The 17,356-nt window shown below is 42.9% G+C and overlaps 2 protein-coding genes across 3 annotated transcripts in view; both read left to right on the top strand.

Annotated features, from left to right (window-relative positions):
* ABI3BP (ABI family member 3 binding protein) overlaps nt 1-17,356 on the top strand; it is a 403,542-nt gene that overhangs the window by 64,029 nt on the left and 322,157 nt on the right. The window lies entirely within an intron of this gene.
* LOC135976717 (SRRM2 protein homolog rsr-2-like) lies at nt 13,158-16,227 on the top strand. The gene is made up of 2 exons (XM_065573861.1): nt 13,158-14,333; nt 15,713-16,227. Exons 1-2 carry the CDS (start codon nt 13,931-13,933, stop codon nt 16,225-16,227), a joined length of 918 nt encoding a protein of 305 aa, XP_065429933.1. The 5' UTR covers nt 13,158-13,930.

The following is a 17,356-nucleotide window of genomic DNA, read 5'->3' as shown; positions in this document are numbered from 1 at the left end:
ATAGTTGGAAGCCCATGGAATGATGGGATGATGGGACAGAGAAAACTGCATCATGGGATGCTGATACTATCCCCTTGAGGCACTGTGATCCCTTCCCACAACACCCAGTGGCAGACGGTGGCGAGTTGCACAGTGGGGATTCCTACCCATTGTGCACTGCTTCTCGTCCATGCTAGAGCACCAACCGGGAACACGTTCAGCTGTCACAAGGAGTATTGTGTGGACATGCAAAAGGGGTTTAGTTACACCGGTGCATGAACGCCAACATAACTAAAGTTGACTTAGCCTCAGTAACTTGGAGTAGATCTGTAACTTTACAGTCTGCCTGCATAAATCCTTTGGGATCTTACTACCCAATTTGTATGTCCTTCACTCCTGTCCTGAAGGCCTTTGTTAGTAGAATACAACTACCAGTGCATAGGGCTGGGTGTGTATCCTTTTAGAGCCACACACTTGATGTTTCTGTGAATGGCCTGGGAGTGTGTGGGAGGAATGTTTCTGGTCCTGTTGCTGTAGAAAGAGGTGGGGGAGTTGTTTTCCTTCAGTTTCCCTGCCCAACACACTGAATGGATTTACTAATAGAACAAGTCTATCCCCTCCTAAGGGGAACGAAGCACCTTTCCACTCTTAGGGCTCACCTTCATGTACAGCGCTACAGTGGGGCAGCTGTGCTGCTGTAGCATTTTGGTGAAGATTCTACTATGCCCATGAGAGAGCTTCTCCCATTAGTGTAGTTAATCCACTTCCCCAAGAGGCAGTAGATATGTCAGCGGGAGAAGCTCTCCTATCGACATAGCACTGTCTACATGGAGGTGGGTTAGGTTTGGATTTTTCACACCCCAAGCGATATAGTTATACTGATATAGGTCTGTAGAGGAGAGAGAGAGAAGGCAGAGGCAATAAAAAGCAAACTGCCAAGCTGCTCCCAAGACGTAACCCCATGTAGTGCAGGGAAGGTTTTGCTACTTGATTATATTTCCTTCATGAAGGAGGGCACATGCCAAAAGTTTTACTTAAGTCCCTTGTCCATTTTCTCAGGAAAACCATATAGCATGAACAAAGCAGGAATTCTCTTGGAAGGAGTTGTAATAATAAAATTATCCCATTAGCTGTTTTCCCAATAGTTTTGTGTGCTAGAATTTTGTTTCACATTTATGAAAACTCACTTACATGTAAGCCTATACTACCATATTTTTGTCATTTAGCTCAGTGGAAAAGTATTTGATTTTTTCATTTAATTAGAGAGAGACAAAAGCCAGAGTGTTCCTCCTAACAAGTGACCAGTCCGTCGGTCAGTGCTGTGGTAAGCATTATGCATTCTACAAATGGTATTTAAATAGTTTTATTGAAATTAATTGTATCTAAATGGTGTCTTTAAAATGATGAATAAGCGAGTGGCATAGCTGGTCTGAGAGTGCTGTGTTTATTAAATAGGAAAAAATGCAAGAACATACAGCTGAGACCTATCCTTTCATAGTTTTGGAGGCTCAGCTCCAGATAACATAAGTCAGCCAGTTGTAAATGGAGAAAAGTATACTGCACAGCACATACATACATCAACCCATACTACACAACCCAATACATACAACAAAAAGACAAATCTTTCCTCCTCATACCACCCACCAGTGGTCAGAGTTAAGGGTACAATGTGTGTTGGTATTGATGGATTTAGAAACTGTTTTTAACATTTAAAATTTGTATGGAGGAGCATGTGTTGTTTTCAGATTTACAGACTAGATAAGGTTTTCTAATGTTTTGAACTTTAATTTTCTTGTTGTCATGTTTGTAGGTGAGGAGAGAGGTTGATTAGAAACCTTACCTCTGTTATAGTGTAGTAGTTTGTTAATGAATTCTATTAAATGATACACCTATAGTTCTGTGATAAAAGAACATTTTCTACCTTCCTGTAACGTTTACAGCTGGAAACATGCTATGTACATCTGAAACAAAGAAACCTCTTTTGCAAATAATTTGGAAATGGTACTTGCACTTTAATCAGAGCATGTGCATGTCACATAAAGCATTAGTAGGAATGATATAGTTAATACTGTAGTCTTGTAAAATATAGTGTGTACGACTAAATGAGTCATGTCTTTTTTGGCTGACCTTCTTCAAAATCTTTCTAATGAAAAAAAAAAACCAGGTGTGAATGTTAATCATAAAACAAATATGCAGAATAAGTAAGGATGTAAGAAAATCACAGCCATTATTTTGTTGCAGAAACTTGAACTTGTAACACACACCACAACTTGTTATAGTTGCCACAAATCTGATTGTCATTGCGAGCCAGGTTGCAATGCCCCTCGCAGCAAAAATGAAACTGCAGCTTTAACAAACTGGGCTGCAATTTTTGAACCAAAAGAATCACAATTATCTTACAGTTTTATGAATAAGGTATTGAAAACTGTAAAAGCCGGTTCAAGCCCATCCTTAATGGAGCCGTACCTTCTTCCCTGCCTCATATTTGAGTCTACTAGTCACTGGCAAAGTTATGAAATATAATATCCAAACAAACAGCAATATTAATTGTGTGGAGTTTTTTTCTGAAGAAAGAACAATGGTAAAGGGCAGCTTGGGCTTCGTGTGTCAAGTTTTAGATATTTCTAAATATAAAAGATCAAGATCACGTTAACATTTTAAAATGGCGGGGGGGAAGCTGGCAAGAAAAGATTGCCATAATTAGGGATTTTCCTGCTCAAATTTACATACAGTATTTTTTTTTTTTGCAAACTGCTACCAATAATCCACACTTTCATGCTGTATGTATTTCCTTTGCAAATTACCTCCCTCTGATATCACTCTTATCCCCCATCCCCTTTTTGCATGCTCTCCAAAAGAGCCATTTATATCTGGTAATGGGAGACAAGGACTTCCACTGGAGGCTCTGCAGAGAGCTGTGCTGTCTTGAGGCTACTAGAGGATGGGAGCATATGCACAAATGTGGAAGGATAGCATTTAAACCCCGGATCCTCAAAAACTCCAAGAAACAGTTATATTCAAAACGTCTAGTCAACCAAGGCTCCTTGGGTTACATGCGCTCTAATCTGATCTGTTATCACACACCTCTTAGGATGGAGAGACTGTGACAGCTGCAAGCATACAGCAGATTGAAAACAAACTGCATTAATGCATTTTCTGTTTTTTAGCTGATGAAATCCAATGCTATTTTACTATTGTTTTGATTACTGTTACCAAGCACTTAAGAAGGAAGGGGTAGTGCTATTCCCAATGCAATCTTTATTTCTGATTTGGAAATGGTCTGCCTAATTAAACACAAAATGGTATTGAAGGTTCAAACTGATTTCATTAGTGCTAGATCAGGGATGAATTTGGCCATAAATGTTTCATTTATGTGATTTTTCTCTTGCAGCATTTGACTGACTTAGGGTGACCAGATGTCCTGATTTTATAGGGACAGTCCCTATTTGGGGGTCTTTTTCTTATATAGGCTCCTATTACTCCCCCCCCCCCCCCCACCCCCTGTCCCAAATTTTCACACTTGCTATCTGTTCACCCTAGACTGACTTAAATGTGGTAATTGTTTACTAATAAAGTTGTCTCTTTCTGCATATATTTGTGTTTTTTAGTTTGATTTTTGAGCTTTCAATGGCCAAAGAGAGTTCATGCCTGCCAATGTTTGAAACCTGTAAGTGAAGGCATTTTGGGAGGGAAAGAAACAGGCACAACTTTTGATTCAATTGGAATATATTGAAGGGGAGGGATGATTTGCTGATTGGTTTTGGAACAGAGTGGGACAATATTTGAAATACGGTTAAAAGGTAATGTATGTTCTAAACAGCAATGATGATCAAAATGGGGAGATGGAAGGGTGGCTGCCAAGCATTGGCATGTATGAAAATTTTATACCTATGCCAATGCTTGGCAGCCACCCTTCCATCTCCCCATTTTGGTCATCATAGTTCCCAGTACAAAGAAGGCAAGATCTCTTGTGCTTCAGAACATCTGAAGGATTCCTCTTCACTGGCATCAGAGTTTGCATGGGAAGCTGCTGCTTTTATAAAAGTTTGGGGGTTTATTTTCTTGACTGTCACAAGGGGAAATGAGGAGAATCAAAATTAAATTTGATATCTTTGTCAGATTAAGCTGGGGAACTGCAACTGGTGGTGTGGTGCAGTTTAACATATAGATGGTGGTCTCTGTTTTGGAGATTTCTGTAGAATTTCTCGCAATCTTGAGAAGTCTTGATCTGACATAAGTCATACATGTAGCTATGAACTGGTGGTGCCTGTGATATGTTGTTACTGCACCTTACAACTTCTGTCAACTCAGGTAGCCATTTTGTTTTCAGAGTTCTGGCAGCCTATTAGAGGGGACATACACTCACTGCTCTCATGGAGACTTTCATTTGAGCTTTCTTTTTTTTCTGTTTAAAATAAGTCTTTTTGGTCTGAAAGTATGTAATTGGTCATTGTATATGGAACAGCATTAGCTTAGCTCTCTTTGAGGATTGGGGAAAAGGATCCTGGTTTAGCTCTCTTTGAGGATTGGGGAGAGAGGCCTGGTTTTAAGAAATTAGTAACCCAAACACAGACTTGAATTTGATTGGCAAATGGAAGAGTTTGGCATGGGTGTTGAGAGGACTGTCCCTCAGAAAATGTGTTGTATTAATAGTCTGTATGAGACTATGATTAAAGTATAATTGCAGCTCTGGGAAACATCTAGTAACAGCAATAATAAATTTTCTTTTGGTGGTAAAAGAAATTCAAAAGAGCTACAAATTAATTGTTTTATTACGGTTGCCACGGGACTGTAAATGTATACTGACAGGTTTCAGAGTAACAGCTGTGTTAGTCTGTATCCGCAAAAAGAAGAACAGGAGTACTTGTGGCACCTTAGAGACTAACAAATTTATTAGAGCATAAGCTTTCGTGGACTACAGCCCACTTCTTCGGATGCATATAGAATGGAACATATATTGAGGAGATATATATATACACACATACAGAGAGCATAAACAGGTGGGAGTTGTCTTACCAACTCTGAGAGGCCAATTAATTAAGAGAAAAAAAACTTTTGAAGTGATAATCAAGCTAGCCGAGTACAGACAGTTTGATAATAAGTGTGAGAGTACTTACAAGGGGAGATAGTCAATGTCTGTAATGGCTCAGCCATTCCCAGTCCTTATTCAAACCGGAGTTGATTGTGTCTAGTTTGCATATCAATTCTAGCTCACCAGTCTCTCTTTGGAGTCTGTTTTTGAAGTTTTTCTGTTGTAATATAGCCACCCGCAGGTCTGTCACTGAATGACCAGACAGGTTAAAGTGTTCTCCCACTGGTTTTTGAGTATTTTGATTCCTGATGTCAGATTTGTGTCCATTAATTCTTTTGCGTAGAGACTGTCCGGTTTGGCCAATGTACATGGCAGAGGGGCATTGCTGGCACATGATGGCATATATCACATTGGTAGATGTGCAGGTGAACGAGCCCCTGATGGTATGGCTGATGTGATTAGGTCCTATGATGATGTCACTTGAATAGATATGTGGACAGAGTTGGCATCGGGGTTTGTTACAAGGATAGGTTCCTGGGTTAGTGGTTTTGTTCAGTGATGTGTGGTTGCTGGTGAGTATTTGCTTTAGGTTGGGGGGTTGTCTGTAAGCGAGGACAGGTCTGTCTCCCAAGATCTGTGAGAGTAAAGGATCATCTTTCAGGATAGGTTGTAGATCTCTGATGATGCGCTGGAGAGGTTTTAGTTGGGGGCTGAAGGTGACAGCTAGTGGTGTTCTGTTATTTTCTTTGTTGGGCCTGTCTTGTAGGAGGTGACTTCTGGGTACTCGTCTGGCTCTGTCAATCTGTTTTTTCACTTCAGCAGGTGGGTATTGTAGTTTTAAGAATGCTTGATAGAGATCTTGTAGGTGCTTGTCTCTATCCGAGGGATTGGAGCAAATGCGGTTATATCTTAGAGCTTGGCTGTAGACAATGGATCGTGTGGTGTGTCCTGGATGGAAGCTGGAGGCATGTAGGTAAGTATAGCGGTCAGTAGGTTTCCGGTATAGGGTGGTATTGATGTGACCATCGCTTATTAGCACAGTAGTGTCCAGGAAATGGACCGCTTGTGTGGATTGATCTAGGCTGAGGTTGATGGTGGGATGGAAATTATTGAAATCATGGTGAAATTCCTCAAGGGCTTCTTTTCCATGGGTCCAGATGATGAAGATGTCATCAATGTAGCGCAAGTAGAGTAGGGGCGTTAGGGGACGAGAGCTAAGGAAGCGTTGTTCTAAGTCAGCCATAAAAATGTTGGCATGTATACTGTAAGATATGAGAAAGTAAAATATTGGGGAAATTGACTGTTTTAATGGCTCTTCAGAACACACAATCCCCTTGCAAAACTTTTTTCAAATTCAGGAAATTTAATTATTCAGCATTCTCTTGTGCATGAAATCCTTGGGAACGTATGTGAATGAATAAAGCATACATCATGTTTCCCAAAATGTGTTAATTCAACATAGTACCACATATAAGATCACAAATAGGAAAGAAAGGTAGAAGTTAAGGTTTAAACACAAACATTAACTTGGCTGAATTGCACATCCTGTTGTATGTTCCACACACTAAACATTTTATGACCTAAACAGGTAAAATATTGTAGCACATACAACTAGTGAAACAGGAATAGAAAATATAACGGGCAGTGTGACCAAGTTAATGTTACTTTGGAAACGTAATGTTTGCACTTCTGATTTTGAACTATGGAACTAATGCTTCATTAGCACGATGTGTGTTTTTGTTTGTTTGTTTCATTTGTTTGTTTTTCATTCAATTTCATAGGATTTTTTAAGGAACGAATGCCTGTTTAATGTTAGCATGTTAACTGTCCCAATTAAATTGTAAAGTTTCTCTCTCTATCAGGTAAATAGGGGGATAAAAGGGATGAATTGTTTCCATTATTGCTGCTGTTTGGATAGAGACTGTTTTCTTCAGGGCTTTTTTTATAGATGGCAGCACTATATTGGCAGCTGTTTCTTTGCAATAAAGAAAGAGCAACATAATGTTTGTAATGAAAGCTTTCAATCTATGTACTGTTTTAGAATGCAGCTAAAATTGCGGGATTTTTGATGTGAAGTGCTTGTGAGGATGAGCAGAGAAAATGGCATTAATGTTAGAAATAAGTAAGCTAAAAATGCAGACTGAGCATGCTCAAAAGAGACTTAATTTTTTTAAATGACTTCTTTGGAGTTTAGAATTAGAGCTGGTCAGAAAATGGGAATGTTTTTCATAAAAATTTTTCATGAAAAAATATGTCCCTTCTTTTTCATAAAAAATTAATTTATTTCTTCAGATTTGGAAAATGTCAACCAGCTGGATAGCTGGAAGCAAAACAGGATGACTTCTGAGGTTTTTTTTTCAAAAATGTTTACCAATTCTCTTCCCCCCCCCCCTTCCGCCGCCCCTTTTTGGGGTCTAATTTTGAAATTTCAACAGCATTTCAAGCAGCTATATTCACAATATGCCTGTCTTTGTACAGCACAGTAAATGCAGTCCCTTCCCCAGAGATTAACTGATTAAATTTTATTTTTAACCTTTCTCCCTGAGCTTTGTAAAGGCGCACTAGTCCTCATTAAGAGGTATATTTATACTAACTTTTCAAGTGTAAATCTTAAATCTTTTGCTGTTTTCCTCTTCTAAAAAGCCTGGTTAGAATTTTTTAATGAGGAAATATTTTTCCCAGACTCATGCTCAAGTAAGTTTAAAATGTTGGGAAGAATTTAAGCTAACATATTATTATTGCTCAGGTTTATGAGGGTAGTGTGTGAGGGGCAACCAAGAATGAGGCCCCATTGTGGTAGACACTGTAAAACCAGAGTAGTAGATGGTCCCTATCCTGAAGCGCTTACAACCTGAATAGGCAGAACAGACACAGGATGGAGGAAGAAGTATATGACAAACGGAACAAGCAATGTGATGACAGCAAACATCATGCTAGTTCCACAATATTTTTGGTGGGGGGAGGGGATTAATTAGGAGAGGATAAGCTAAATGGAAAGAAAAGAGAATGAGGCGATGGGGACAGGGAAGAGAGAGGGAAACAGTTGGAGCAAACAGCTGATCAGTATGGGGTAGAGAATGTCCAGTCAAAACTGTAGCAGGTTCTCGAAATGTTCAGAGGTCCAAAGGTCCTTGCATTGGCTGCTTCTGCACCTACCAGCAAGAGTCTCTTCCTGGCTCCTCTCTGCAGTTTGCGCCCAGGACCACATGGTTGAGGGAGGTGGAAAGGAAGCACCATTAGAACCGCTAGAACTAGCACCACTAGCTCCAGGGTGTGTGGTGGTCTCCCTAAGGCAGTTCTGGATGCCGGGGAGAGGGGAGGCCCCATAGGATCTCATTTTATCTTCGCCCCCCACTTTGGCTGCTTCTGGGTTTTTTTTTAAGAATAATTAGGTGGAGACCAAACACAATTGTGATTGTGAATTTACCTATTTTAAGAACAGGATTGGATTTTTGGTGTCCTAAGAGGGTTGTGCATATGTTCAAAATGATCCCAATGCTCTGCCACCATGTCAAAGCTGATTAATACTGGCCACTCCAGGCTTGTATTAAACTCCCAAGGTTACTGCTTCTTTCTGACCTTGGATAGGTAGATGCTGCCACCACCCAAGTGCAAACCCCTTGGAACCCAGGAAGGCGCACTTGGGAATTCCTTCCTGTGGGGTACCCTCAGGCCCTTTCACACACCCCTCCAGGGACGAGCCGAGAAAGGAAACAAAGGAAATTAGCTGTTGCCCTAAGCTAATTAAACAACATGTGCACAAACCTCTTAGGACACCAAAAATCCAATCCTGTTCTTAAAAAAGGTAAATTTTATTAAAAACAAAAAGAAAGAAAATACATCTGGAACTTAGGCTTTTGCTAGTTTTTAAAAGAGCAATTCCAAAAATTAAGCACCCAAAACAGCTTTCTTGGGGGTTTAGCTTAAAGGTTCCAGCAAACAAAAGCATCTGTGGTTAGCACAGAGGAGTCCACTAGCAATAGGAAATAAACCTAATTGCGTCTTTCTAAACATTCCTGATCTACTTTCACATCTGGGGGTTCCAAATAAGTAGTTCTAGGTATGATCTGATGGCTTGTGCATGTAGGCAGAAATATGTCCCTTCTAGCCTGGGAGTTCTCTCTCCTTGCCTCAAGGGTTTTATGATGATGACGTTTAACACTCAAGTGTCTGTTTATAGTTTTCTAAGCTAGTTTGAGGTTTTCAAGTTGCTCCTGCCTTTTGTTCTGTTTGTTTTACTAGTTCAGACTGCTTTGCTTTCTGTATAACTTGTGGGTAGGGTTAAATCTGTCTTCAGCTGTAGCTGCTATGAAAGGTGATCTGTTAACACAATAACCAGCCTGTCTCAGATATTTTCATGTTTTACATTCCCAGAATCAGAGTTTTCAGCCAATGGATGCAGAGCTCTTATAAAACATTCAACATTTTCTCCTGGTTTTTGAATTCTCTGGTGAAAACATGCTCTTTCATAAACCACATTTCTCTGAGGTATAAAGTATGAAAGGGTCTGGCTATGTTTGATGCATAGTCATCTTTGTGATGGACTTTAGTAAAATCAAAGGATTTAAAGATATGCTGTACCTGCTTTCCCATAGCATAAATTAATGAAGAAACCTGTATATCTCCAGTTTCTTTGTGAAGCTTGTTTGCAATTCAAAATCTTGCAAAATGCTGCTTCCAGTCTGTCCATTGTGAAGGTTTGTCAAAGCTGAAGTTCTCTGGGGCATAGTGGCATGTTGATGAGAACCTGCAACCTTTGTTGCTTTGTTCCTTCTGCTTGCAAACTTCATTACTGTTTCCCTTCAGTTTCATCTCTCCTCTGACTCTAATCCTGCTCCTGACACCACATCATGGTACTTGTACCAGATATGGACGGGCTTCAGAGCTTGTATCTGAGCAAGATGCACACCAGATATATTCATCGTACGATCCTTTAATGCCAGGTTTGGCTGAGGTTCATGTACATAAGGTATTTTGCACACAGAGCCACCAAGTGGCTGAAGAGTATAATACAGTTTAGCATTCCATACACCAACAGATGGCTGTGAAATGTGATAGCAGCCCAGATGTGGAAGAACTGGCCAATAAGAAGGGGCATCCTGGCCCATCATTTCGTTCTTTCTACCTTATTTCCTACCCCTTTGCCCATATCTCCATTCTATAAGGCTAGAGGGTTGCTCAGTGTACACAGTCAAAATGTATCCCGGTATCACTGCTGAAGATAGGTATGCCTTTTTTCCTGGTGAGGGAAATTTGTAGTGATGTGGCTAGAGCCACCATTGAATTCCTTGTTCTGCAGGAGGATTGTTCTATTTATGCTTAACGTTCCTTCCTGGTACAGTGATTAGTTTTCACAAGCTATGGAAGTGTCGCAGCTGGTAGTTTCTCCACTGGCTCGGATTGACAGGATTGGTCTGCTTTCAAAGCTGCATAGTGCAGAAACACCTCCCATGTCATGAATCAAATAACTTTAATGATGTTTGATCACCAGTGAATTTAGAGCTTTTGAGTCTTGACCATGAACGTTTGTTACTGTAATGGCTCCATCAGACAAGTAATGATTAATGGGATTGTGAGCAACTCTTTATTTTTGCTGGGAGCATTTTAGCACAATGGACTGAACATAATTCTTGAGCCAAAAGCCCCGGAACTCAATTTGGATCCAGGCCTAGATTTGCTAAGAAATTTGTTGCTTGGACCCATCTGTACTACAGACTCTTTTTGTGCACAGTACCATGCATCTGACATATTTTCTAATGATGAACTCTTTGGCCTTAAACTGTCGTTGATATGTTATTGAATTCCTCCCTAAAGGTCCTGAAGTTGTACCAAAGTTTTAGCTCTGATTTTTCCAAAATGCCTTAATATTTGATACTATTTTTCTTTCACATTTACTTTAGAGCTCCTAAACCCAAGTTTTAAAATAGAGAAATCATAGTAATGTTAAAAAAAAAACTAGAACATTACAGAACTAACATAGCGCACATTAAAAGTTGGCTGACAGGCCTCAAAATGTAATTGTAAATGAGAAATCATCACTGAGCAGGTGTATTTCTAATGAAGTCCTACAGGGATTTGGCCCTACTATATTTAACATTTTTATCAATGATCTGGAAGAGAATATAAAATTATCACTGATAAGTTTGTAAATGACACAAAGATTGGGGGAAGTGGTAAATAATGAAAAGGGCAGGTTACCTATACAGTGTGGTCTGGATCTCTTGGTAAGTTGGGCACAAGCAACAATATGTGCTTTAGTATGGCCAGATGTAAAGTTAGTCCTCTAGAAAAAAAGAATGCAGGCCATACTTACAGGATGGGGAACTCTATCCTGGGAAGCAGTGCCTGAAAAAGACTTGGGGATGTGGTGGATAATCAGCTGAACATGAACTCCCAGTGTAATGCTGTGGCCAAAAGGGCTAATCCAGTCCTTCGTTGTGTAAACAAGGGAATATCAAAGTCAGGGCCGGCTCCAGACGCCAGCCGAGCAAGCTGGTGCTTGGGGTGGCAGCTTGTAGGAGGCGGCATTCCACTCAATCCTAGGGCGGCACGGCTGCTTGTTGTTGTTGTTGTTGTTCCGCTCCGGCCGCCCTGTAGGGGGCAGCGGCGTGGAGGACGGGAGCGCTCTGCAGCAAGCCTAGCAGGGCAGCCCGCGTCCTTCTCTCCCAGCCGACCGGAGTGGTCTGGAGCAGGGCACGGCGGGAGGGGCCGTGTGGCAGCGCCCCGCTGAAGCCCTGGCCGCCCCCTTCTCCCTTCCCCCGCTGGGGCACATCTGCAGTGCAGGGAGTCCCCCTGCACCCTGGCTCCGGCCGCGCCGCAGGTTGTTTTTTGTTTTGTTTTGCTTGGGGCGGCCAAAAAGCCAGAGCCGGCCCTGATCAAAGTAGGAATAGAAAGATTGAATTACCTTTGTATTCGGTGCTGGTGTGACCAATACTGTAATAGTTTGTCCAGTTTGATGTCCCTAGTTTAAGAAGGGTGTTGCTAAATTAGAGAGGGTTCAAAGAAGAGCCACAAAAGTGATCAAACAATTGGAAAACATGCCTTTATAGTTATAGTTTAACAAAGAGAAAGTTAAAGGGAAACTCAATCAGTTTGAATGCCTACATGGGGGAAAAATTGAGAATGGGCTCTTCAGTCTAGCAGACATAGGTATAACAAGATCCAGTGACTGGAAATTGAAGCTAGACAAATTCAAACTGGAAATATAATGCACATTTTCAACAGAGAGAGTAATTAAGTACTAGAACAGTTTATCAAGGTTTGTGGTAAACTGGCATTTTAAAAACCAAGATTAGATATTTTTCTACAAGATATGCTCTAGTTCAAACAGGAATTAATTCAGGGAAGTTTTATGGCCCGTGGTATGCAGGAGGTCAGACTAGATGGTCCAGACTCCCTTCTGGGCTTTATAAGCTATGGGGGAAAAAAGTTTGGAATCCTCTCACTCAATAATACAATCGCTGCTTTTATAACCTATTTATAATAAAGTGCAACACCGGTGGCTAATGTAAGTGTGGGTCTGTATAAACATAATGCTTGTTTATTGGCTAATGTTCTAGTAATGCTTTCTTGTCTTCACAATGAGGATTTATTAATATTTCTGTAGCTACCTCTTTGTATATCTCTTCTGTTGGGTTCACACAGCAGCCTAGATGATATGCATGTGTATACCTGCACAAATGTGTATGTTAGTGTAGAAGTTGCTTTTCTAGTGTAGCGTTTAAGATCAGCTCAGTTCAGTTGGTGGGTTATTCAGTCATTGAAAAGTTTACTGTGTGGTACTATTTGCACAAGTCTGCTGTGGAAAGTCCTTGTAATAAGAACACACAAAAAAGTGATTGCTGCAATTTTGCCAGTGAGCCTTCCTTTGAGGACACACTAGTGTGGATTACCATGCTGCTGTTTATTTTTATTTTTTGAAGGCACTTGAGTCAAGGGGGAACTGTCTAAGCATCATTTGAATCCAAATGGTCTTCCTCTTTTCCCTTTATTCTGGGATCTAATGCATGATTTAGTATCCCTAGACAAATCACTATACAAATTTATCCTACTTGCTCTCACAACTTGAAGTGCACAGAATTTTAGTGTTGGAGTGACTAAAGTCTCCTGAGAATGCCAAACATAAATGTAACACTAAGTATCAGATGTAATACTCCACTGAGAGCAAGGCAGTTTCTGTCTATCTTAGGAGTGAATCCTGCCCCCTCATCCATGGTCCTGGTTACTTCTTTCTCGTGGTCCTGTTGTTGGCTGTAGACTTTATTATATTGTGTAACATTTGAATCTTGTTTTCTTTTAAATATCAAGTATAAACTTCCTCCCTGCAGATTTGGTGGAGTTCTAAGGGCCCAGTACAGAAGACATGTTAACCCATGCTCTGTTAGCTTCACTGGCCTGGTCTACACTACGACTTTAATTTGGATTTATCAGCTTTAATTCGAATTTACCCTGCAACCGTCCACACAATGACGCTATTTATTTCGATGTAAAGGGCCCTTTAAATCGATTTCTGTACTCCACCCCGACGAGCGGAGTAGCGCCAAAATCGATTTTAACATTTCGAATTAGGGATAGTGTGGCCGCAATTCGATGGTATTGGCCTCCGGGAGCTATCCCACAGTGCATCATTGTGACCGCTCTGGACAGCAATCTAAACTCGGATGCACTGGCCAGGTAGACAGGAAAAGCCCTGCGAACATTTGAATTTCATTTCCTGTTTGCCCAGCGTGGAGAGCACAGGTGACCACAGATAGCTCATCAGCACAGGTAACCATGCAGGCTGATAATTGAAAAAGAGCACCAGCATGGACCGTACGGGAGGTACTGGATCTGATCACTGTATGGGGAGAGGATTCAGTGCTTGCAGAACTTCGTTCTAAAAGACGAAATGCCAAAACTTTTGAAAAAATCTCCAAGGGCATGATGGAGAGAGGCCACAATAGGGACTCAGATCAGTGCCGCGTGAAAGTCAAGGAGCTCAGACAAGCCTATCAAAAAACAAAGGAGACAAACGGTCGCTCCGGGTCAGAGCCGCGGACATGCCGCTTCTACGCCGAGCTGCATGCAATTCTAGGGGGGGCTGCCACCACTACCCCACCTGTGATCGTGGATTCCGGGTCGGGGATAGTCTCATCAGCTACACCTGAGGATTCTGCCGATGGGGGAGAGGAGGAGGAGGAGGACGAGGAGGATGAGCTTGCAGAGAGCACACAGCACTCCGTTCTCCCCAACTGCCAGGATCTTTTTCTCAGCCTGACTGAAGTACCCTCCCAACCCTCCCAAGCCAGTACCCAAGACTCTGACCCCATGGAAGGGACCTCAGGTGAGTTTACCTTTTAAAATATAAAACTTGTTTTAAAAGCAAACGGTTTTTAATGATTACTTTGCCCTGAGGACTTGGGATGCATTCACGGTCAGTTCAGCTACTGGAAAAGTCTGTTAACGTGTCTGGGGATGGAGCGGAAATCCTCCAAGGACATCTCCATGAAGCTCTCCTGGAGGTACTCCAAAAGCCTTGCCACAAGGTTTCTGGGCAGTGCATCCTTATTCTGTCCTCCATGGTAGGACACTTGACCACGCCATGCTTGCAGCAAGTAATCTGGTATCATTGCCTGACAAAGCCTGGCAGCGTATGGTCCCGGTGTTTGCTGGCATTCAAGCAACATCCGTTCTTTATCTTGTTGTGTAATCCTCAGGAGAGTGATATCACTCATGGTAACCTGGTTGAAATACGGGAACTTAATTAAGGGGACAGAGGTGGCCGTTCCTACTGGGCTGTTTGCCTGTGGCTGAAAATAATTCCTTCCCTGCAGTTAGCCAAGTGCAGATGGGAAATTGGCCCTGAGCTTTTAGCGTTTGGCTAGCAGGGATCTTCCCTGTTACTAGCCATGCGGTGTGGGGAGGGGTACCGTGATCATCCCAGAGAATTCATGGCGGGGAGGGGGGGTTGGGGTGGTTAGTTTGTTTTCTGCTGCTGCTGAATGTTAACAGAAAAACCGCAGCACTCTACAGGCTATGCTTGGTATGTGGGAAAGGAGGGCGGCGGGGGGGGTGGGTGGTTAGTTTGGTTCCTGCAGGGATCTTCCCTGATACCAGCCACGCGGTGGGGGGGGAAGGGTACAGCGATCATCCCAGAGAATTCATGGCGGGGAGGGGGGGGGGGTGGTTAGTTTGTTTTCTGCTGCTGCTGAATGTTAACAGAAAAACCGCAGCACTCTACAGGCTATGCTTGGTATGTGGGAAAGGAGGGCGGCGGGGGGGGGGGTGGTTAGTTTGGTTCCTGCAGGGATCTTCCCTGATACCAGCCACGCGGTGGGGGGGGAAGGGTACAGCGATCATCCCAGAGAATTCATGGCGGGGAGGGGGGGGTGGGGTGGTTAGTTTGTTTTCTGCTGCTGCTGAATGTTAACAGAAAAACCGCAGCACTCTACAGGCTATGCTTGGTATGTGGGAAAGGAGGGCGCAGAAGCTGTAAGACAATGGCTTACCATGGCCGCATGCAAGCCGAATTCTGTTGCCCAGACCTGTGATCTCTAGCAGCAAAGCCACGGGCACTCAGCATTAAGAGGCAAAATGCGACCTTGCACAGAAATCACATGTGCTATGTAATGTGAATAGTGTTGGTCACCGTGAAAGAGTATAAGCATTGTTCTGCAAAATGTATCTTTTTAAACAATTCTCTCTTTTTTCCCCTCCCTACAGCAGCTGCAAATTCCTCAAGCCTCCCTCCTCCATCCCGAAGGTTATCACAGATAAGGCGTCGTAAGAAGAGAACGCGAGACGAGATGTTTTCTGAAATTATGGAATCCAGCCGCAGTGACAGAGCTCATCTGAATGAGTGGAAGGAAACAGTTTCCAAGTATAGGAAAGAAGCCAGTGAACGTGAGGACAGGAGGGACCAACGTGAGGACAGGAGGGACCAACGTGAGGACAGGAGGGACGCTCGAGATGAGAGGTGGCGGCAGGAAGATCAGAGGAGGCAGGATGCAACGCTGGGGCTGCTGCGTGAGCAAACAGACATGCTCCGGCGTCTGGTGGAGCTTCAGGAACGGCTGCAGGAAAACAGACTGCCGCTACAGCCCCTGTTTCACCCTCCCCCCTCCCCATGTTCCGTATCCTCCTCACCCAGACGTGTAGGAACGTGGGGGGGGAGGCTCCGTACACCTTCCCATTCCACCCCAGTAGACAGCACAAGCAAAAGGCTGTCATTTTTTTAACCTTTTCTTAGTGGCTTTTTCCTTCCCAGCAATCCTCCTCCCAAATACCACCCGGGTTCCCTCCCTCTTTTTCTAATCTATTAATAAAGAATAAATGATTTTTAAATGATAGTGACTTTATTTGGTTTGAAAGAAAGCTGGGGGAAGGGGGAGGGTGGGTTCCTTACAGAAAATCAGTCAATAAAGGGGGCGGGTTTTCATGAAGGAGAAACAAACAGATATTTCACACTGTAGCCTGGCCAGTCATGAAACTGGTTTTTAAAGCTTCTCTGATGCACAGCGCTTCCTGGTGTGCTCTTCTAATCGCCCTGGTGTCTGGCTGCGCGTAATCAGCAGCCAGGCGATTTGCCTCAGCCTCCCACCCCGCCATAAAGGTCTCCCCCTTACTTTCACAGAGATTGTGGAGCACACAGCAAGCAGAAATAACAATGGGGAGATTTCTTTGGCTGAGGTCAGAGCGAGTCAATAATGATCGCCAGCGACCTTTTAAACGGCCAAATGCACATTCTACCACCATTCTGCACTTGCTTAGCCTGTAGTTAAACAGCTCCTGACTCCTGTCCAGGCTGCCTGTGTATGGCTTCATGAGCCATGGCATTAAGGGGTAGGCTGGGTCCCCAAGAATAACTATTGGCATTTCAACATCCCCAACGGTTATTTTCTGGTCCGGAAAGTAAGTCCCTTGCTGCAGCCCTTTAAACAGAGTAGTGTTCCTGAAGACGCGAGCGTCATGAACCCTTCCCGCCCAGCCTGCGTTGATGTTGGTGAAACGTCCCTTGTGATCCACAAGTGCTTGCAGCACCATTGAAAAGTACCCCTTGCGGTTTATGTACTCGGTGGCTTGGTGCTCCGGTGCCAAGATAGGGATATGGGTTCCGTCTATCGCCCCACCACAGTTAGGGAATCCCATTGCAGCAAAACCATCCACTATGGCCTGCACATTTCCCAGAGTCACTAACTTTCGTAGCAGCACCTGAGTGATTGCTTTGGCTACTTGCATCACAGCAGCCCCCACAGTAGATTTGCCCACTCCAAATTGATTCCCGACTGACCGGTAGCTGTCTGGCGTTGCAAGCTTCCACAGGGCTATCGCCACGCGCTTCTCAACTGTGAGGGCTGCTCTCATCTT

Source organism: Chrysemys picta, chromosome 1 (assembly GCF_011386835.1).
Source record: "Chrysemys picta bellii isolate R12L10 chromosome 1, ASM1138683v2, whole genome shotgun sequence".
Classification (NCBI taxonomy): domain Eukaryota; kingdom Metazoa; phylum Chordata; order Testudines; family Emydidae; genus Chrysemys; species Chrysemys picta.
Note: the sequence above shows the minus strand (reverse complement) of the source record. Positions and strands in the feature narration are given on the sequence as shown.